This window comes from Drosophila innubila (assembly GCF_004354385.1).
Source record: "Drosophila innubila isolate TH190305 chromosome 3L unlocalized genomic scaffold, UK_Dinn_1.0 0_D_3L, whole genome shotgun sequence".
Taxonomy (NCBI): Eukaryota; Metazoa; Arthropoda; class Insecta; order Diptera; family Drosophilidae; genus Drosophila; species Drosophila innubila.
In genome coordinates, this window is record NW_022995376.1 from 23,096,767 (window position 1) to 23,120,380 (window position 23,614).

The 23,614-nt window shown below is 33.9% G+C and overlaps 3 protein-coding genes across 4 annotated transcripts in view; 2 read left to right on the forward strand and 1 right to left on the reverse strand.

Moving 5' to 3' along the window:
• Nucleotides 1-23,614, reverse strand: part of LOC117786305 (venom dipeptidyl peptidase 4) — an 85,983-nt gene that overhangs the window by 43,328 nt on the left and 19,041 nt on the right. Inside the window, exon 1 of one of the 2 annotated variants that reach the window (XM_034624492.1) lies at nucleotides 1,273-1,429. The exons of the other annotated variant lie outside the window; for it this stretch is intronic. The gene's annotated coding sequence lies outside the window, so the exon portion shown is untranslated. Of the gene's footprint in view, nucleotides 1-1,272; nucleotides 1,430-23,614 lie in introns of those variants that run through there. 2 annotated transcript variants of the gene reach the window in all.
• LOC117786314 lies at nucleotides 2,902-3,589 on the forward strand. The gene has a single exon (XM_034624501.1). It carries the CDS (start codon nucleotides 2,980-2,982, stop codon nucleotides 3,460-3,462), a length of 483 nt encoding a protein of 160 aa, XP_034480392.1. The 5' UTR covers nucleotides 2,902-2,979; the 3' UTR covers nucleotides 3,463-3,589.
• On the forward strand, nucleotides 7,049-10,001 carry LOC117786625. The gene is made up of 2 exons (XM_034624963.1): nucleotides 7,049-7,111; nucleotides 8,550-10,001. Exons 1-2 carry the CDS (start codon nucleotides 7,049-7,051, stop codon nucleotides 9,189-9,191), a joined length of 705 nt encoding a protein of 234 aa, XP_034480854.1. The 3' UTR covers nucleotides 9,192-10,001.

Consider the following 23,614-nt stretch of genomic DNA (forward strand, 5'->3'; position numbering starts at 1 on the left):
TTTACTTCATTTTCAATGTCTTTTTAGATTGCTTTTACTTAAAGATATTTGCATTTGGTCAACTTTCAATTTCTTTACAGGGCATTTAACAACATCAATTTAACAAGTACGTGCAAATATGCAGAGAAATGTTGTCGAGAAATTAACATGCAAATTGTTTTGTAAAAAGCATACCTAGACTTTCATTAAATTAAATTTAAAGCCACAAAATGTCTAAAATTGATTAAATTTATTAGTATTGCATTGCGTTTATATATTAATTTTTTTGATATATGCTTAAAAACATTAAATTCAATGTTTGTTGTTATTAAACACGTTTGATATTTACTTGATTATATTTAATATCAAGCTTTTTTTTTAATAATTATTTGATATATTTTATGACTTTATTAGAACTTGTAGCTTTTGATAAAATTAAAATTTAATGTATGTAAGTATATTGTTCTATATTTACCACAATTTATTTATTTATGAACATTATTTGATTGTCACTTCAAATGATAAATTGGAAAATTTTCTTAGGTTAACCGAATTTATTCACTCTTTTATTTACCGACTTGCTCACTGCAACACTGGCAATTAGTTTAATGCATCATTTTGTCAGTTCGGCAGATGGCCAAAAGCAAAGCCAAGTTTGGTAACCACTTCATAACACTTGACAGGTCGCCCTGCTTATAAAGTTTCTTTACATTCATTGCAATGTTGCTTCGTTGTTCTTCTTTGCTTGAAAAAAAAAAACACAAAATTTCACCAGGGAAAGAGCCAAGTTAAAAAAAGCAAAAAACAAATAGCTGGCAAGGATTTTGTATGTTTTTAATTTTTTTTGTATAATTTTATGTGGCATAGACAAAACGGCGGCGGCAGCAAAAAAAAAAAAGAAACAAATAAGTTAAGTGAAAGAGAATTGGAAACCAAATCAAATATTATAACAAGTTGTAAATGAAACGTGAAATTTGATTACAGTTGCAAAATCACAAGACAAACAAACAGACAGATAGGCGGATAGAAAGATAGAGAGAAAAAAAATAAACAAAAATATCAAAATTCATATGAATTCGCGAGCTGCATAAACTAATGAAAAATCAGCGACGGCGACAAACAATGCAGCTAAAATCCACACGCCAACGCAATGGAAATGAATATCCATCCGGCTGTCTGTCAGTCTAGCTGTCTGACTGTCTATCTGTCTGTCTGTCTGTCCAGTGGTTTTTCCACATGCCCCAATCCGTTTGTCCATGCATCTGTTTATTAAAGCACGCGAATGACACTCACACAACTGCTTAATATTCCAACGTTCACACACACTCACAGATACGTAATATCGCGTACTACACAATGAGAGTGTGAAATATAGATAGAGAGAGACAGTGAGAGTGAAAGCCGCAGCGAACGAGCGAAACCGAACCGCACGTGGCGACTGACAAGCGGCAACTAAACAGTAAACTGAGCCAAGGCAGCGCAAAGTCAAAGCACAGCTGGAAACGCCACGCCAGTTGGAGCAAATTGAGCGAGAAGCAAAGCACAAAACAAAGAGTGAGAAAAAACCAGATTACGTGATGGCGCCAAACGTGTGCATGTTATTGCCGGCGAAAGAGCAGAGCACAACAAATAAAACAAAGAGCGCAAGAGAGAGAGATAATGAGTGTGAGCGTAAATTGAGCGAGCGCATTGAGTGTGAGTGTGAGTTGCTTATTGCAGGCAACAGGTGTCGCTTGTGGCCTTCACACGACAAACTCTGCATGTGGGAGAAGATTTGTAAGTGCGTGTGCTTGTGTGTGAATGTGTATGTGTGTGTGTGTGTGTGTGTGTGACTAAATTGTCGACAAATTGTTTAGAAGCGGATTTCAGTTTTGTTCGAGTTGCATGACTCGGATTACACTTTTGTTTTAGTTCTTCTGTTTTTTGGCTTAGTTGTGCGTTCACTGCGTATACGTAATATTTATGCATTGACAATTTGTGTGCATAACTCGAACGAAACTTAAATGCCAGCGATTAAGTGCCTAACATTAAATTAAGTCGGTTTATGCATAAGTAAAGCAAACATTTATTTGCATTAAAGTTGCAAATGAATTACGTTTATTCTAAAGTTAAATTCATTATCTTATTATTTATGCTCTTGAATCAAACACTGCTCTAATCAAAGTCTGAACTATATAATCCCATCAAAAAAAACTGTGAAGTATCCTTTATTCGCAGCAATAAAAAAATGTGAGAAAATTAATGAATATTCCGAGTGCCCTCGTCACTTTGACACTGACCTAACCTCAAGTCAAACCCGCAGTACGCCAATTAATCCAATTAGGGAAAACAAACCCCTACTTAAGGGGACATTGACCAGGAGATGGCAGAAACCCAAAATGAAGCGACAATCTAAAATCAAAAGCTTTGAGCAATTAACATTTTTGCACATTCAAATTTTTCAAGCAAAAAATACAAGAAATGAGAAATGCTCGTAATGCAAATGAGGTTTAAGATAGAGCGAAAAGTTAAGTAGATAAAATGAAATCCCTTCAGTAAACGTCATCATCATCAATACAATTAAAATGAACATTAAACCTTTCGACATTATTAAGCATAAATGCTTATACAAGGAACGAAAAGGGGAGAGAACACAAGTGAGCAGTTTGCCCACAGGATAATCAATTATAAATGCAATGCTCAGCAAATTGGAGATGGTAACGGAGATGGAAGGACTTGCTTTTAATAATATATTTTAGTTGACCCAAAATCTAATCATTTATGTAGATTATTGTGTGTGTGATAACTGCATGTTTATTGTGACGTTGCCAACTGCATTAAGTTAATTAGACAACAAATCAGCTTATGGGAATAATTATATTACCTAAATGCCATCAATCATCTAAGTAATTGCAGTATAAGTAGGCATTGCAAACAGAGCCTTTAATAAAATCAAACAGCACACACGAGACAAACAAAAGAAAAACTTTAATTTTGACAACAATTGGCTTAACTTGGATCATGGATTTGAACAGCATTGAGAATCGCTTAATGATATTGGAATGCCTCAAGGAAAATGCGCATAATATGCTTGTGGAGCAGGTGAATTTACGTGATCGCATCTCCATGGTATTGGGACGGGCTCGGAACACTTTGGCCAGCATACGGGTTCTGAATTCGCAGGTGCGTGAAATGAAGGTAACTGTGGAAAACGCACTAGCCGCCAATATGGAATTGTCAAACAATGAAAACATGTGGGGGATGATTGAAGGAGACTCAGTTGAAGAGCCACTGGAAGCCATAGAAGAAGCAGAGATACTGGAAGAGGAGAACTCTGGAACCTTGATTGAAAGATACTCCATTAATGAATCAACTCAAACCATAGAAGATGTGGAGAGTTTGACAGAGGAGAACCCCGAAAACTTATGCGATATGATTGAGGCAAACTCTGTTGAAATATCACTGGATGACTGGAAGGATGAAGAAATGCTGGATGAAGATTAACAGGAGTGCTTCAATATGGAAAAATTAATTTAGACGAAAGCCTTTAAAGACCATAGTTGCTATAGTTATATTTTTATATATTTATTTAAAAATTTGTGCTTTTGAACTTTAATTAAATGCACCAAGCAAATGCAAAAAGTAGTAAGACAAAGAGATTTAAATATTAATCCAAGCCATAACGTTCAACCTGAATAACCCGGTTGATATTTGTAACCGTGACTGAACCCCTTACCGAAACAAAACTAATAAGCCGAAATTACTCAAACTAAGAAAACCAATTAGTAACCGGTTCATGTATAACGATTAATTTCCGTTCAATTAAAATTAACTCAATTATGATGTTAATGAGTAATCATCGTTTTTATAAATAGTTTTGATTTTAAATTAGAATATTGATCTTATTTAATAGATATTTTTGAAATCAAATTATTTTTTTTAAATTAATATACAAATTTACGTTTTTTTTTTTACATTTCGACAACGTATTTTTGTACGTATAATGGAAAACCGAAATACAAACATAACCGAAATTCTAACTGAACAGAAAGTCGTATTACAAAGTTACAGTTTTGGAACCAATCATGCAAAACTCATTCAAAATTTAGAAAGACCTATTTTATTTAGTTAATTTAATTTTAATTATATTTCTCCAGCTATTTTTCGTTTTCTTAATTTTGAGAGGATGAAATTGCATCTTTTATTGGAAATGATAGATAGAAGCAATTCTTTAAAAGTCAGACTTGGTTGTTGCCAATGTATTGAAATGTTGTGGTAAACGATACATTATTAAGTTTTCTTTATGCTGCTGTTTCTTCGATTTACCTTTTTGTAGTTACATTTCGTCAGCATTGTTGTTGACTTTTAACCTTTGCCTGACCCAAAAATCATCAGTTATGCCAAAAGCAATGTTCGGTGATTGAACCGAGTAACATTTTTGTCGCATAATGAAAAGGAAAGAGGGAGAGACTTTCCGCTTTGGATGGTTACTTTGCCCACTTTGCAATAAATCACATTTTCAGCCGCACATCAATTTTAAATTCCTTCCCGTCTGCTGAAGTGGAAGTGGAACTCAAAAAGGGAGCATTGAATACCTTAGCTAACTAGATTATGTGATCCAATCAATCAACTGCTTTCAATTATGTTTGCAACAATTTTGTTGTGTGACGAAAATTAAGCACAAATATGTGCTAAACTCAGAATCTGACCTGCCTGTGTTACGGGTGGAGTCTGGGCGCATGAGGCGTATGTGTAATATCAAACACAAAGCAGCTTACGCTTTTCTGTTAATTAAATGCTTTGCCATAACGAGTTAGCTTTTTATATAAGTACAAACTCTGCAAGTACAAAATATAATTGCTTTAAAAGAAAAAAAAAATGTAGATAAAGAGATTGCATAATAAAAAGGACTTAAAACGTGACAAAACTAAAGAGCTCTCAACTGAATGCTCGATATCAGAGTATGAATGCTATTGCCAGTGTGTGAGTGTATTTGTGAGTGTGTGTGTGTGTCGCTTTCACTCAAGCATATAGTAAGCCGATAATGCGCCGACAATAGCGCTAGTGAGCAGCGCTTTTACGAGTCTCCCGAAATCGGCTTAATGTCTCTTGACTTCAATTCGCATCGTAGTCGGCTTAAGAGTTGATGCTGTCAATTGATAGACCATTAAATCGATAGTTTTAAGCTTTGCTTTCAGTTGAGCTCTGTTCCGCTTGCAGCTGCTATTCTTATTGCCTTCGTGTGCAGGCAACGGGCAAATCCATTATTCAATTGAACCCAAAGTGCTAGATATAATGACACTAGCTTCAAGTGCACCGACTTATACTTGACTTTTGAAAACAATGAGAATGTAGTCTTAAAAAGCATTTTACAACAAAAATAAATTGGGGAAATGCAAAAAATGACTAGTAGTGATATCATGCCCTGTCCTCACTTAAACAACATTCTAGCATTTTAGCATTTTGACGAAAAAGGAACAATTGTCCCTGTAAATTTCATTTGAGAGGTATTGGTTGTAGAATACTACATTTTGAACAAATGTAATAGCATTTCAATAAAACTATGCGATATTCATCGCTTACGATTCGATATTTCGTATTTTTTTTAGAATATCAAGAAAGTATTATCACTAGATTACACACAAATAAAATAAATAAATAGCGCCAAATTTGAAACGATACAAAAATTATAGTATTGGTTATAGCTAGTTATTTAAAAATATATCGAAATATTGACAGCTCGATTTTCGCTGAAGCGATTATCGAGTACTTCAACTCGATGATTTTTTGACGATATATCGAGTTGATTAAAGCGATTTCCAAGAAAAATTAACAACTCACTGGGCCTTGATCATCATAATTAATTTGAATAATTAAGTTTGCTCGTTAAATTTTTGATGAACGATAGAAATAAATAACCTACAAAATTGTTAAGGTTTGAATAAGGTGTATATTTTGTGATTCCAATTTCGTTTTCAAAATCAATATATTATTTGCAGAAAAAAACCGAAAGTTATTTTAGCTTAAAATGTAAATTTTTCTATTAATTGTTAATAAACAAAATTCATTTTATAATTAAAAAATAATAGCTAAAATTGAAATTTATTGAATTCGTCATTAAATAATAATATTCAAAATATATATTATTAGATTAATAAAAAAATAGCTATTTTCGTAATCAATTAAATTACAAAAAGTTACATCAAACATTGCCTTTAAAAAAAAAAACAAGATAAATATAATTAAAATAAATTTCTTTCTTAAGGTATATAAACGTAATTTTAGCTACTTATATTTAACCGTTTTTGGGGACTGTTTATGTGTCGATGCTTAACTCTATGAATCAATAGCTAAACGTATAGATTCCACTGAGCTACCAATCAATTAGTAGTAAAGTCAACATTTAGCTAAACTTAATTTAATAAATTATTTCTCAGGTATCCGATCGATCAAGCCTCAATTGCTTAACGATTAAATCTACATTCAAGTGTCATTTTTCACTAGAAAATGTTTGACAGCCGGCAAAGCTGTTATTAAACATTGTCATAGCTTACCTTTCCCTGTCATAGTATAAGCATGTCCAAATAAGAGTTTAACAGCTTACCTGTAAGTAAAAAAAAAGGGAATAAAATATTAGGACAAGTTGCGCGTATAATCAACATTTTTGTAGCCTGTTCACAAAAAGTGCAGAACTTTGTTGGCAAAGTAACTTTGCCATTGACAGCATAAATAGCTAACGACTTAAGCCCAAAAAGGGCAAGAAAAAAAGAGAAGAACATGATGGCAGAAAAAGGTTTTCATTAAAAAAAAAAAGAAAACAACAATGTTTGTTTTTTTTGCTTACGGCATGAACATTTTTCAGCTGAGTGAAGTATTTTTTTTTTATATTAATATTCTTGATTTGATTGAAAAATTGTTAACGCGTCAACAATTTCGAGTTATTTCAATTTAATTCCTTAACATTCTCGGGTTTACTTTGGCCCCGAACTTTGCTTATTACACAGCGAAGCTTTGCATGGGCGAGTTTAGAGAAAAAGTCATTTGGCTTAACTATGCAACTACTTAAAAACTTTAACTTGCCACAAGAAGTATGCACCTGCCAAATGCTGCACAGGTGTCGATGTCAACCTCGAGTTGCCTTGCGAAACGTGTCGTAAGTCAAAGACTTTGGATTCAGCTGAGTTTCTGTGTGTGTTCGTGTTCGTGCTCGTGTGTGTGTGTGTGTGAGAGTGTGACATTGATTATCCCGACACGTCGCTGACTGTACTACGAGCATATCACGCATACGTCACGTTGCCTAATTAAAGTAATCGCCTCGTCGCTGTCGATGACTGTGCAAACAGCTTGAATGTTGCCAAATTATTGTGCTTGTTATTTCACCTGATATTTGACAAACGTAACGCCACAATATACCATAAAAAATATGTTTACCATTTTCTCGTTTTCCATTTGCCGCTTTTCACTTTTCACATTTTGCTTGCAATTTAATTTTTGTGCTTCCCTTTTTGGCTCGCTGTTTGCGTAGCTGAAATTGTTTTCTATTTGAGGTGGCCCGCCCTCGGCGTAGACAGACAGACAGATAGACAGACAGACCGAAGGACAGATAGAGAGACAGTCGCAGAGTCAGATCCCCAGTTGGGTATCTATTTCAAGTGCTCCAGGGCAATGACAACCTGCAGATACTAACGAGTAAGCGTTGCTTTGGGCGCTCAAAATTGCATGTTGGCATTTTTCCGTTTTCATTTTATTTTTTTTCTTCTGAGAGATACTCTTACTAGCAGAGGAAAGGGAGAGTATGATACGTACAGAGTTTACTAAGCAAAATTGTCGGGTTAATAAATTAGATTAAATTCATTAAAGTAATCCCAAAGCAGAATGGAAAAAATAAATGAATAAATCGCATAAAATATATTTATTTATTTTCTCTCTGAAATTTCGTAGGGTATGCAGAGTACTTACTATTTACTAATAAAAAAATGTATGTTCTTGCTTTGTCTCTTGAGAAATTAATTCATTAAGCACTTCTCTTCATTATGAACATTTTCAATCTGCTTCGAGCTACTTTATTGGCAGATTCCGTTTTGACTAGAAGAAATTCTGTTCAGAAAAGAGATCGCTAAGAAAGTTGTAGACTACAATCATAAAATTAATCCAAAGACAAAATTATTATTTAAGAAATTTTTGAAAAATAAATGAATAAATCATATATCATTGTTATATTTTATGAGGAGTATGCAGAGTAGTCACTATATAGAAAAAATAAAAAGTATCTCAGTCTTGCTTTGTAACTCTTGAGAATTTAATTTATCAAACGCTTCGTTTAACTACGCACATCTTCAATCTATTTCAAGCTTCTTCAATGACAGCCCTCGTGCGCAGCATGCAAATGGAGTTGCAACAAAATGTGGCAGCCACAGTTGCTTAATAAAGTATAGAAAACGTGACAAAAGTTAATAACTAAAAGTCAAAATCAAGTTGCAGCTCAAGATTTGCTTTACTTTGATTTTATGATATGATTTTAAAATAGTTTAAAAGCTGACTTGCTTGGGGAATTCCGTTTTCTATTTATTTCTAGATTTTCCGAAAAATAGTTTAAGAGAAAAATTCACGTAGTTCGCTTTGAAATTCACCCTACTAAATGGCATTCGAAATTGTTTCGTGTGATACACTTGTTTAAAACAGAAAACACACAAAACATTCAACTTATAATGATCCAAAGCGAAGATCGGGAAATCGATCGTGCACTGGAACTCTGTAAGCTAATACAGAGTGATCTGCTCAGTTGTGTTGGGATTGTGCAGCGATTGGATCGCAAATATAATGAGCCGGATCGCTATAGAATTGATGTGAAACCATTTCATTTGGATCCCAAACACGTCCGACAGAACAACTCATCCACACTGTCGAATCTCTGTCTGGCCCGATCCTCGAATGTCTCGATGTCGATGCTCAGTCTGGCCAGTTGTGCCAGCGTTAAGGTCGAGGGACGCAGCTCCCATGAGCTGAATGCCATCTTTGTTGACTTGAAGAGTAAGTGCATCAAATTGAGGCGCGAATTGGAGGCAACGGCGGCGCATGCGCAACGCATTACGGATTGCAGCTTGCGGCAGGAACGTGTGCAACATCGGATGCTCCGAGATGCGCAGACATCGAAAACGTTAATATGCAAGCATTGGGGCAACAATTTGAATCCACGAACTAGTTCCAAGCGAATGTTTCGATTGAAAGACTAAAGCGCAAGATCACAAAAGAACATACAAAGCAAACAGAAAAGAATAGAAAGAAAGAAAAAAAAGCATACGAGAAAAGTGAAGCAGTTCAAAGGAACCGTTTTGAAAATTTGAGTGTTATTAACGTTTTTGGTGTTGTAACGTTTGTAACCTGACTTCATTCCCCTTTTCACCTCACACACACACACACACACACACTCACACACACACACACATTATTCCTTTACTACCCCCCAATCCCCCTTTACCCCCCACCAAAGTCGAATTATTTCTAAAGACCAGTGAAAACGTATCTCCTGGCACTTTTTAGATTTTATTAAAAATTACTGTCACCATTAAGTGAGCGTCAACTTTGGCCAACTTACCAAAAACTCATTGGACTTGACATGAAAATGAGGCAAACTTTTCTCACATCGCCTGTCTCGAGAGAGAGTGACAACATGATGGCCGGCCCGAGGGAAAGTGAACCGGGAAAACAACTCGCGACATGTAACAAGCACAAGTTTTACGTTTTTCACAACGGCAACAACAAATTCTAATGATGATGATCAACGAGAAGAAGAACAACAACTATGCTACATGTTTATGGCCCCGACAATGGAGAACTCACACAAATACCGACTGAGACCGAGACTGAGATGAAATATGAAGAAAAACATGAGAAATTGCCAGCACAAAGTTGAGATAATGTAATGCAAAAGTGGCCAAGGCCCAGGACGTAACTTTTGTATAACATTCCCAACTTAGTTCATTTTACTTCCTCCTTTTCCTCTATTTTTTAACACACCTCACCATTAAAAATGAAATTCTGTATGTGTGTGTGTGTATTTTTTATGTACGCTCGACTTGAAACATTTTTCTTGAAAAAAAAAAAAAAAACAGCAATACAAAAAAAAGGACTAAAGTTAAAAAGGGGAATCACGCAACGACACAGGTTTCTCCATGGCAGGATAAACAACTGCCCAACTGCTGCCCATCTGAAAGGACATAAAACAGAAGTTTGCATATTTCAAGAAATACGAGTACTCGCATCCCTTGGAGTGAGTGCATTCAGTGAATGCACAGAAACAGAAAAGTTTACTTTTAGTTGTGTCTTTTGTTATATATGTGAACCCCCGCGGGGGAAAGTCCACATTGAATACCAATTTGAGGTGTTTCAAGTTAAAGCTTTCCACAACTCTGGATGATATCGTTACAGGCAGGAAAATGTCAATAAGTATTGAACTTTTCATATGACTAACAACCCTAAATCAAAGGCAACAAGGTATTTAATATTTGAATACATTTTATTACAGATAAATATTTTTTTAAAAGATACTTATTAAATTTATGGAATATAAAATTAATAAAAATATGACAATATGACAGGAAAAGTTTTTTTTTTTAATCTTATTACAATTCAATTTATCGGTTGGGTTTTTGTAGATGTAAGTCTCTATTTATATTCTTAAGATATACGTAAATAATTAATTATACATATACCAAAAAAAAAAAAAAAAATAAAGTACATATATCGAACTTGTGCTAAAATGAAGATGGAGAAGGTAATAAAACGATAAAGTATTTAGAGTTTCTTTTATATATTTCTAGTCACCATTCGCACCTTTCGTCCTTTTTTTTAAATATAGTAAACTATGCTGATAATTTTTAGAAGATACCAAATTAAAGTAGTTTTTAAAAAAAGTGAATACCTAAGTATGGAATTCGTGTTGTATATGGATATAAGTTAATGACCGTAGTTAAATGCAAATCAAAGATAGTTTCTTCTCAATTTATATTGTTTAGTTTTCATGTATTTCACATACAAAAAATTAGAAGAAAATAGAGATGCAATTTGATCAGCAATGCGGTAATTTCCTTTGCTTCGATTAAGAGTTAATCTCTTAATCCTTTTTGACTTTCATTTCAACGCTGAAACTTTAAGATCGATTTCGAAGGCTTTTCCACCAGAAGAAAGAAAAAAATGCAATTCATGAACTCAATCTTTATATCCTTTAGATACATGGCATTTTATGATGCTGCTTTTCACTAACCAGACAACTGTCAAGTTTTTATTTATTATATACACACATACACAGATACAACACACACACACACACACAGAAAGAGCATTGATGTGCGCCATTAAAATGGCATTTTATGGCGTCATTTTATTTGGAATTTTCCAAGGCATCGATTGATATGCACATGAAAATTTATTATTGCTTAACTCGTAATGGCTCGGTTCGTGCCACAAAATGTAGCACTCCCAAGTCGACAGTCGCTTTAAGCAGCTTCTAATTTGTTAAGGGCCATTGAGCGGCAGCTTCAAACCCGTTTACGAGTAGTTGGCCAAACAACAATGAGATCGAAAGGAGAGGAAGTAAGAAGCAGCAGGCGGAGACTGCAGAGACAAGCTGCAAACTCTTAGCTGAAAATCAAAGTCGAAAACCGCCAAATTGCTTTGTCTATTTGTGTATGTCTATGTGTGTGAGTGTGTTTGTGTATTGTATGCTGCAGCCCTGGCAGAAACACAACGTTAGCATTTGTTCAATACCAACACAGAGAAATCTTTGTCTCTGTGTGTGTGTGTGTGTGTGTGTGTGTGTTTGTCCTGGACCATGCGGTGCTCCTTTGTTGGCCATTTATAAAGGATTTGCCATGCAAGTTGTTTAATTAAGATTTCCTGCGGGTCTCTTGGCCGCTTTAAGCGTCTTTTGGCTACATTTTGGGCTTGGACGCTGTTTCTACTTGTCAGTCAAATTAATACAAATTGAATTAAGGATTTCCTCAGGATATGCGGGCGCAAATAAATATGCAATCACTGAGCTTATTTTGGGGCTTTTTGGGGATATCATAAGGATTTATTTCTCGCAAATTTATGATGATGTTGATCATAAATTTCTCTTCCTTTTTACAATATTATTTTTATGCACTACTCATTTTTTTAAGTTTAGTAATTATAGAAATCTAATGTACTATTTTAAGAGAACATTCGATACATATATGGATATTTGCTTATTAGTTTAAAATTTAATTATTTTAAGTGCAATGATTACTACAATTTAACAAACTCTTTCTTTTTAATATTCGAAAACCCATTTCTAATAATAATATTTATTTTTTATTTGCGAGTCTTTACAACGATTTAAGGTTCTAAAATTATTTCATGTTCTTAAAATCTGTCTATTAGGTGGGTTCTAGAGTTTTTAAAGAGAATTGCTTTTGAAAAGAACCGTTCGAAATGTCGGTGTTCCTTAAATGTCAAAGATTTAGTTTTTTTGAACATATTTTTGAAGTAAAAAAAATCGCCTTACTTCCAGTTTCAACAACCTTTTAAGCTTGAGTAATATTTTATATAATTAACAAAATTTTAATAAACTTATATTATGTAGGGTTGTTGAATTTAAAAATTAATTTATTTTAATTCAATAAACATTTCATCTTGTCAAATTTCTCAACAATTTCTTAGAAATTTGTAAGAAATGCTTGGTTGTTTTCAGAAACCACAACTTTGGGTTGATTTTGGGTTGCTTTGGCGCTGTAAGAGATTTGTAAAACACTTCTGTATATTAGACAGCTTCCATATATCTAATATTTTACTACTTATCTGATGTAAATTGCCAAGCGAATTTAAAAATTTTTTTGTTGAACGGCTTTTCAAAGTTAGTTGCTGTCGTTAAGAAGCATCGTTCAAGTTCTTAACTAGTAACTGCTCACTAATTGTTCGAAGCTGATTAAATATTTTAAAAGAGTTCTTAAATGAGTCGACAGTTATTTGGCTTGTGTCTCTTATTTGTATGCCCTAATGACTGAAGCATCAAGTGGGCCTTGGGGAATTCCTCGTAGCTAAGAGACAATTCAGTCATAAATTTCTGTAGGCTCTGCAGGACTCAGGATACACTAAGCACTTTCGTATGAATAAATATTTAATCAATCAATTTCGACAGTTTCTTTTTGGCTCGTCAAATGTGCGTATATAAACTTTGAATGATACATTCTCAGTTGTCCAACGAGGCTGACATTAATAATAATGATGTTGACGATAATAATACGGATGATGATGATGATTTTGGCAATCCTGTTGAGGCGTAAAACAAGTCAGACACATAAAATTGATTTGATTGAAATGCTAATTCCATTGGCAACATTGGCAGGATACAGGAATGGACAACAAAAGAACTTTTGTGGCTGATTACCATAAGGAAGCTGGACAAGCTCATTGAGAGACTGCCTGCTCGTTTTCCAACTGAGTCATTCCCGATGTATGTAATGACAGAGCAGATTTCACAAAAGGTAGTTCGACTGTGATTCCCCTGCTCACTTTGTGAAACTCATCAGTAAACTTCCGCTTATCATCGTTTTGCTTCAGTTTCCATTTCATGTTCGTTTTCGTTTTCGATTTCATTTCATTTCGTTTCGTTTTCAATTCAATTGATTTTCTATGAATGCGCATTTCTCTCTCTTTCTGTTTATGATTCTGGATCGGAATCCTGTCCAAGTCCTGTGCGTGTGATTATCAGAAATGTTATTAGTTTAGCTGCTGCCTTTGCTACTGCTTTTGACAGCTACTTTGAGCTCGGAATTGTGTTTGATGTGCCGTCGATATCGAGAAGTATTTTAAAACTGTTTGGTATCCCGATGATGACTATGAAGCTGAAATTCCATAAATTCTACCCTATGATACATACACATACATACACACCTATGCAAAGTTTCTATCCTGTGACATTTTGTAATTGAATTTCATCGGTTGCAATGAAATCTCAATTCCAATTGAGTTCCACAGTCAACACAACGATTACGAATTCGTATTCGTTTTTGTAAAGCATTCAAGCTTTTAATTGAAAATCACAAGTGAGTATTTTGTCTCAGCTTTTAGTTGAATTTTTATACCCTAGATAATGTTTTTGGCAGAATGTATGTAACAGGCAGAAGGGGGCGTGGCAGGCCCCATAAAGTATATATATTCTTGATCAGGAGCAACAGCTGAGTCGATTAAGCCATGTCTGTCCGTCCGTCTGTTTGAACTCGTCGATCTCAGAGACCATAAGAGCTAGACACTTCAAACTTGGTAGGTAGGTTCCTGGATACCGTACGCAGATCAAGTTTGTATTTTTTTTTGGATCGGACCTCTTAATCATATGGCTGCCATAGGAACGATAGATCGAAAATGAAGTTTTAGTATGAAAAAGTTTTTTTTTTAGATATCTTAACCAAACTGGTATTCTGACCAAATTTGGTTGAATTCGGTTCCATTTATCATATAGCTGCCATAGGAATAATCGGTCGAAAATCAACTTTTAGAACAGATTACCTAAGCACAAGGAATCCTACTGTTTTTTTTTTTTTATACTTTGTAGCATTAATTCTATTTCCTCTTATCATTTAGGGGTATTTTTAGTGCTGATAAAGTAGAACCCATTTATTAATTTATTTCGGTATTTATTGATCTTAAAGAATTAAAATAAATGCAATTCTTAACCTAGTTTAAAATTTTAAAATATAATTTGAAATGTTTTAATCAATATTTTGTCACTTAATAAGTGTAACTTTTTTTCACAATGATAAATTTATTTTAAAATTTTGAAAAATTTTCGTTAAGTTCTAAGGCTACCTCCTGACTATAAAATTTCGAAAAAATTAATTTTGGGTACTAAATTTTATAAAAAATTAAAGTCATTGCTAATGTAAATATCACAAGTAGATTAAAAATTGTAAAATAAATTGTTAATAGAAAACGCAATATAGCTAAAATAATTTATTTTTGGCCATACACGTACTTTCAGTTTAAACTAAGTTTTGATTGCGGAAAGAAAAAAAAATTTGAATACCTAAATTATTTTTCTTTAACATTTATCTAGTAAAGGTTAACAATATTCTTAATGATTCAAAATGATTACAATCTTTCTGTCCCAAACGTCACCAACTTTTGTATCTACTTGAACTGTTAAAATTTTGTAAAATTTGTCGTCAAAAGTTGAAGGACATCCAGTACAATATCAAGCTGATATGCGCGTTGCATGCCACGACCGAGTTGACAGCATTTGACAAACTGACACAGCAGCAGCTGCAAATATTGCTGGCAATAGCTGCAACTGTTGCCGGCACGGCGGCAACTGCTATGATGGCAACATCAATAACTGCAGACAGTTTTGATAAACATATTTTTGCAGTTGCTGCTGTTGTGATTTGCTGGCTGACAAAATGCTTTTAACATATTTGCATAAAGTGGAAAATAAACGTATTAAAAAATGAAATAGAATGTCATATTTCAAGAACAGTTTATGAAATTATTTTATACTGTTCGTTGTCATAGATTTCTCGATTAAACCGCAAACAGAATGCAATGAAATTTATTCAACTGCCGTCAATATGACTTTCAACATATATTTGTTTGGCCTAAAGCGATATTTGTGGCAAAGTCAAATGCAAATTTGCAGCAATTTTGACTTATTTATCGGTTGGTTAGTTTGTTCCTTGCCAAAAAGTTTTCAAAACAAAATGGCCATAACAAACTGCAGCTGTTGATAATCGCCTGAAGCAATTTTCTTGAAAAGTTATTCTCAACGAGTTTCAAAGGAAAAGGCAAAGAGAACAAACCAATTTCGAGCCGTAGCAATTTGATCTTATCAATTTATTTTTAGCCAGCTCTGACACTTGTTGAATCAATCGATTGGTGTTGAAAGAAAACTTTTGAAGAAGAGCAGTCAAAGTAACGCTATTAATATAAATGCAGGACTTTTTTTTAAAAAAGCCACGTCGGAAAATGAAATAATGTAAATTAATGTGCGCTTAAAGTCTGAAAAAGTATTTAATTCGATTTAGTTCCCAACCAACTGTAGCTTGATTAAGAGAAAAAGTTTAATTTGATTTTTAGGTAAATTTATATAGTTATTTTTTGTATCGCGTCACAGTCAATTTGGTGAAATTTCGTTAAAATTAAGTGGCAATTTTTCGCTTAGTTTATCATACAAGCTTACAAACGTATAATCTTGTCCAAAATTAAAAATAAAATTTAAAACACAAAAAAAAAGATACGAATTAAAAGTTAAATAAAACTACGAGTGTAAACCACTAAACCACATTGTTGATTGTGGTTACCTAATCTGCAAAGGGATTGTCCTCAATGGTCTGACAGGCGACAGAGTCGCCAATACGTTCCACCAACATGTTGAGCTCTGGTTTGTCAAGTGGATCAGTTTGAGTGCATCCAATATCGCCACAGGATTTTGTATATTTCAAAGCATCATCGTCCTTCTCGCTTGAATAGGTCTTTAGCTCCTGATGCACCTTTTTGAGGCTGTCGGATAAAAAGCCAACACGTTTCATAATGCGTGCAACACGTTCGTGTATTATCTTCAACTTGTCCAGACATTGTGGCATATCGGAGGAATCAGCGGCCAAGTCACCAGTCTCAGAATCTTCATTGGTCGTTTGTAGTTCATCTGCCTTTTCGCTATTTAGCAAAGATTCATTGTCTGATGCATCCCAGAAGGAATCCTCCTCCTCTTCCTCATCCTGGACTGTCTCGTTATCTGTTGCAATTCCATCAATTATTTCTTCAGACATTTCGTTAAAATTATACAAATTTTTTTAGTGATAATAAGAATTAAATAATCGTAAATTTTTCAGTTGTTGAGACTAAAAAAATCGAGATAAGAATGAGTTTTTGTATCTCAAAAATGTTTACTGCTCTAAAGGAACTAAAATACAGAGCCGTCCTCGACTTGAACTGTTTATGTGTTTGTATAAATATATTAATATGCTTTATTGAATGTAAGAAAAAGAAATCAATTAAACGCCTTTATTACACATGAGTCAATGCAGTCAAAGAGTCGAAGTCAGAGTTGGAGTTCGCTTGGCAAATAAATCTGTGAAAAGTTTCCACTTTAATGGGCTTCCCTGGGGGAGTTGAAAGATGGATGGAAGAGCACAAGTCTCGCCATGGTTTCACAGTTGAATAAAGCAGACGAAATCAAATTCTGTAAGTTAACGATGTCGATGAGTATAGGGATGTGGGCTCTGTGGATGCTATGTGGGTGCCATGTGGCAACGTAAAAGGAAAAAAGCAAAGAGCAAAAGGCGCCAACGCAACGGAAGACAAAGACCAAAAAGCAAAAGGAGGAAATGCAACATTCAACTGCCATTCGTCTCTTTTTGAAAAACAGTTTCAATATGCTTGTTTGCCTTATGCTTAATACAAATACGAATACGAGTATATATATTGGTTTATACATATGTACTTTTGTGGTGCCTCCCAGCGTAATAAAGCAATAAATCTTTTGAAAGAGATGCTTCTTTAAAAGCAAAAATATCTATATAGTGACAGACACAAATGAAAAGTTTCGAATGAATAAAAAAGGCATTGAAATGGCTTTTTGTCTGGTCAAATAAATTGCATTTGATGTGTTTTTATGGTATTATGTGTGCAGCTGCAAACATAAACAGAAACAAATGGATTTGAAATCGTATTTGATTTTTACAATCATTGCAAACTCGTTCCACAACAATCCATGTACTCGCACTTGTTATAGAGTTTCCGTAAAATACAACTAAATTTTTATAAAATTTAATATTGAATATTACTACACTATGTTTTTAAAGAAAAATAACTTGACAAGCCTATTAAATAACAAGCTAATACTTTATGGGCTCAATAAACCAATAATAATAATAATAAATGTAATTTGAAAAATATATTCACTTAAAAAAATTAATAACATTGATATAAGAATAATTTTAGTAAATTAGTCTTAGCTAAATTATTTTCCATTTGAATATTGTCTTAATAGGACTTGAATTAAGTCAGTATTTTGTGGGTTTCTTTGTATTTGAATAAAAGTCTCTCAACGAATCACACTCCATTTTAAAATCAATTTTAAAAGCACCTGCAAGCTTAGTTTAATTTGCATTTAGAAGCTGTGCTATTTCCAGCATAGATCTAAAATTTATTAGCTCCATTTAATATGATAAAAAAGTTAAGACTGCTTAAGAAGTATTTTGCAAATATTTTTACTAATTATCTAGTATAAGCTGCAATTTAAATATACACATCTGTAGTCAGACAGTCAACCAGTCAAACTTAAAATAATATTTAATTTATAATTATTAGATGTTCTGTTTAAAGATTTTGTCTGACTTTGTAAGCAGTACTCTTGTTGTTAAGTCTTCTTTTCAGACAGTTAGTCAGTCAATCACAATTAAAAGTCCATCATATTCGTATGGCTGATGTTCTAATTTATGATCTAATTGAATGTTGGCCAATCGTTTCGCATGTTGGCCAATGTGATATGTGGACTTAACAGCTGTGTTGTTCCAACACAATAAATAACCATAATAACTACTTGGCTTATAACGAGCGGACACGCCCACATGGCTGCATTAAAACGCCATCTTCTTGAGATTAATGTGAAAAGGTCATGCGAGAATCAAACGAGGGCCACTTAAAAGATGGCATTGACATTTGTCTTATAGGATATCCTGTATTAATTTCTTTATTTAAGATTGACTAAAAATCAGTCTATTAAAAATTTTAATTATATAATTCAATTTTATATAAACCATTAGAATTGACATATTAGATAAATTGACAAAAGGATATAAAAACATCAATAAAAAGTTGAAAATAAATAAATTTAAATGCAATAATTGAATTGTAAGATTATTATTTCTATTATTGCAATAATTTATATTGTGAGATAATAAACAGTTTTCTTTGACTTGTTAGAGGGTATTTCTTAGTTCAGCCGTCGCGTCTATTGTATTTTCTGTGTTTTGTATTAGGATTTCTATTGTTTTGGGGCGACTCTTTTGACACGTGACATTATCATCACAGCGACACAAAAATGTCGTGAGAAAGAATAAAGTGAAATTATGTTGCCGTTGCCTTATAACAACATGAGAGCTGAAGGTAATCCTGGCAACTGACATGGCAACTTGGCAACTGGCACCTGGTTGCTCGTATGTCTTTTGTTTGGCCAGTGAAAGTGACTTTTGGCATGTCTTTTAGTAGTTTTTACATTTGTCTTAATTATGGGGCAGGGAGGCAGAGGGCAAGTCGCCACCAGCTGCTGCCACGCATTTGAGGTAGAAACCAAGGCCCCAGGCCCGACTCGTGTGTTCTCTGACAACACATCGTAAGGATAACACTTGCCACTGTGACCAAGTTGCCTGCATTTTGGTTTTCGTCCTGAATTTAGCCAGCTGCTGTTTATGCCGTTCATGTCCTTTTGTAATTTATATGACTGCTTGAGTGCCACAGTGCCACAGTGGCAGAGTTCGTTCTCTGAGTTTATCTACAGGCCTCTCATGTTCTTCTTCTTATCCACAGCTCACAAATTTCCTTATCCTACATTGAATTAAACTTGAAAAATGTGTTAATGGCCATGTTGCTAGCTTGGCTTATAGACAATGTGAGCCTTAATTAAATTCCACAAAGATTTTATTATTGTACATTTCACATTGCGCATCACATGGCGTATGTGTAATATGCTTTGTATCTAGCTATTTAATTTGTTTACTTAGTTGTTAACACAACACACAGAACTTGCAACTGTTCTTTAAAAAGCATTTACTTCTGCTTTAAATTTGTACTTGCGTAGAGTTCTCCTCTTAATTTATTAATATTTTAACTTTTAATCTGCCGACATGGAGATGACTTTTTGTGGTAATTAAAAACCTTCAGATTTATGCGTAACGGAAAACCGCCGAAAATACATACAAAAAGAGAAAAAACTTTCTGAAAAACATTCTTTACACAAATGAAATATTTAAGTTGCTTGTTGTCAGATTATGAGCGGCTTTAAATTGAATTGCCGGCTGTGACAATTATCTGAAATCTGAGGCAGTTTAAAAATGTGTATAACAAACCGGAGAAAAGAGAAGGTGAATAAGAGTGTAATCTTACTTAAAAATTATAAAAACTTATAAAAACTTCTTATCTTTTTAGGAAATTTGTTAATTTGTTTTTTAGTTGTGGTAAGCATCAATTACACTTTTACTTGAGTTCCACAAACTTTTTATAGCATACTTTTTCGGGCAGCATAGAATCGCAAATATGGAACTTCTGTAATACATTTTGTAGGTATTGAAATGATTTTTAAGAGCATTGAGGCATTTTAAAATGCAAATTTTATTCCACAAAGTATGAAAAAAGAATTACTGTGGAGTTATTTGCTTGAAGTTGTCAAAATGACAGTTGTTATAAAAAATATGCTTACTAATTGATATTGATGCTACTTTAAAGCATAAATTTCGGTTATTATATCTCAAAACTCAGTTGAAGCAGCTCTTGAACATTTCCGCATTTAACGGACTTGCATATCTTCCAACAGATTTCATTTTGGGCCACGCTCTCTTTCATCTCACTCTCATTCCGCTCTTGGGTTTACACCTGCTCTTCAGCTTGGAACCTGTTCGCAGCAGTTTGCCATTTTGCCATTTTGCCGCTTTGCAGGTTAAGTGGTCGATGGCACTTGTGAGTATGAGTCGAAGTGCTCAACTGAAATGAATAAAAGTCGAGCAATACGAATACAACTCGCAGGATTAAACCTTTGGTTGGCCGTGGACTGAGCCTTGCTGTTGTTGTTGTTGTTGTTGTAATTGTTGTTGTGGTGCAGCTTATTACATTTTTTAAGTGTGGCTGACTTGTTATTATTTATAAAATGTGGTTGAACAACAAATAAGTTGTGAGCTCAAAAAGGTAACCAAGGCCGAGCTGCCCCTTTAATCAGTCATGAATATTTTGCAATTTAAAGCTTTGCACACACACAAATAGAACCACGCACAACAAACAATTTTCCCACATTATCCAAAGTTTTTCATTGCAACTTTTTATCATCTCCTATTTTTTTTTTCTTTTTTGAGTAAGCAAATTTATACAAACCAGAAAAGTTGCCATTGCACATGGGAAGCATTGCGAATTTGCATGCGAATTTTCTATTGGTGTTGATGAAAGTTTCCTAAGAGTTGATAAAAAGGGTGTGGCTCAACAAATAAGCCAGATTTTCCCCTACTGTGTACGAGTATTTAGTTTTTGGCCATGTTCATATGAAGCATCATAATGATGTTGACAATGATGCTGATGATGATGATCATGAAGCCTGCGTTTGTGCAAATGAGTTGAAAATTGAAAAGAAGATAGAAACTAGATAGATATATTCCCTGTACAGAAAGGTATTATAATAAATATAGACAGCGCTTAAAATAATTTTAAAAAGGTGTACGTATACTTAATATGTCGATTTTAATAATATTATTATTATTTATATCCTAATTTATTATTTTAAGCGTACTTTCACCGACAAAGTTTTAATAAAAACAATTGCACAGTATATAAATACAATTAAAATTTATGTTAGGGTATCTCCCAGTCAAGCACTTTTCCCCAGACTATTCTTTAGTTGTTGTTTTAGTTTTGTCGAGCATTTGATGCTATGGTTTTTGTTTGCTTTTCACAGTCTAGTGTCAACGCAGCTATTTTTGTTTGTTTTTCAGCCTTTTGTCAAGGATACGTTTTTTGTGCAGGTTTTGTATGTTTTGTTGTTTTTTTTTTTTTTTTGGGCAAGTTTGTGAAGTTTGTTGCTGGTAAATGTCATTGAACGCATGTTTGTGGACACATGGAAAAATGTGGCAGAAGAAATATTCTTTTTTTTTCTCTCATTTAATGCAGATGATATTTTGGCAAGTTTGATTTTTGTCTGGTTGCGTGTTTGCGTGTTGATTGCTTAAAGTAAAAGTTATCAACAAATTCGGTAGTAGATTAGTTGAAAATTGAAAATTGATGATGTTTAGATAGTTGAAAGAATTAAAGCTGCCACATTTAAATTATTACTGCATAACTTTTGCTTCAATCAATTCATGCATGAAATTCATAATATATTTGATTAAGTTTGCACTCAGCAAATTGCACACTCAGCATAATCAGCAATTTAGCCAAGTGACCAACTGCTGCCAGCTCATTTTGTGGCCATTAAATTGAATTTAAAGTTTTCCTACCAAGTCCAAAAATGTCTTGCCATCTGATGATTTATTATTATCAACGGCAGTAAAAGTTTTCGTCCACCGAATGATTAAAATGAGCAAAAATCCACAAAACTACTCGCCACGCGAGGCACGCGCTGTGTCTTCTTCTTCTTCTTTTCACTGTTGGCCGAAACTTATGCCTTTATTTATTCTTGGCCCGGACGGGGGGTGCGACATTTTCCTGTCAAATTGTGTGAACTTTTTTTTTTTATTATTATTTCGGCCAACTGACTGGGACGACACTTTATCATGTCGCAGTCGCTGGCTGTCGCTGACCGGCGCTCACAAATTGAAATGTGCCCCCGTCAGTGGAAAGTAAATGAGGCAAAACGTCGTCACCGCAGTCACAGTAGGTCGTCCCTTGTCCGTTATCCGTCGTCCCTTGTCCTTCGCCCTATTGAGCCTACTAACCTTCGTGGTTTCAGCATTAAGTTCAGCAAATTTTTAACAAAAAAAATACTGCTGAAAAGAATGTCCGCTTTTGATTATATTCTTTTCGTTTTTTTTTATTACTTTTCTTCAATTTCCAATGATGGCAAATTTTTGTATTTGACTTCTCTGCTATGTCTGCTTTTGACAAATATTTAGCTTAAGTGATTTTTGACAGCAAGACCTTCGGCTTGTAGTTGTATTTAATGCACCCCATGTGTACGTAAGGCATACTTTATGCTTCGTTTGAGCGTAATTTGTGTTTGACCTGAAGGCCAATGCGGCGTATGCGCAATTTGGCAACAACATAGATGGGCTATAAGAATAAAGAGCTCCCTTGTAGAAAAATTTATAGGATATTTCTAAATTCAAGTGGGTCAATAAATTTACAAAGCAAAGACCTACATTTAGCTACTCTGCAGGGATATGAATAGTGTGCTTTGAGTGCCAATTCGACTGAAGTGAATGGTACTCCAGTTTACAGCATCATTAATTTATAATTATTATTAAATGTCAGTGATCTCTGCATGAGAATTGTTGTTGTATAGACTTAGCTCGTGACAATACAATCCACAACCAATCAGTGATTATGAAAAATACAAGACCATCGGATCGAAGATTTATCGGGTTTTCCTTTTTCTCTTTTTATTCTTATAAATCTGATTGGGTTTTTCCCAATCCTTGCACCAATTGTTGGATCAATTATGATTTTTGTATACCCCAGACGTAATTATTATTCTTATTCTCATTTCAGTTCATAATTTAATTTACTATTAATTTTATTTATTAATTCTTAATATAATTTGTAGTCTTATTTTATTATCTAAATATTTTTTGTGTAATTGCTGACTGCTTTTTGTCGAGTATTAATAAACAAATTAGTAAATAAAAAAACCCAGCAATCAATTTATTCGCTTCTTTCCTTTTTAAGGTTAGAAACGAGTCGGGATGGCAGAATAAATAAATAAAAACGTGCATTTCCACTGAGAATA

Coding starts and splice junctions, on each gene's coding strand:
- LOC117786625 (XM_034624963.1), top strand. CDS start 7,049: ATGCACCTGCCAAATGCTGCACAGGTGTCGATGTCAACCTCGAGTTGC. Junction 7,112..8,549: donor GTTGCCTTGCGAAACGTGTC/GTAAGTCAAAGA, acceptor TCCGAAAAATAG/TTTAAGAGAAAAATTCACGT.
- LOC117786314 (XM_034624501.1), top strand. CDS start 2,980: ATGGATTTGAACAGCATTGAGAATCGCTTAATGATATTGGAATGCCTC.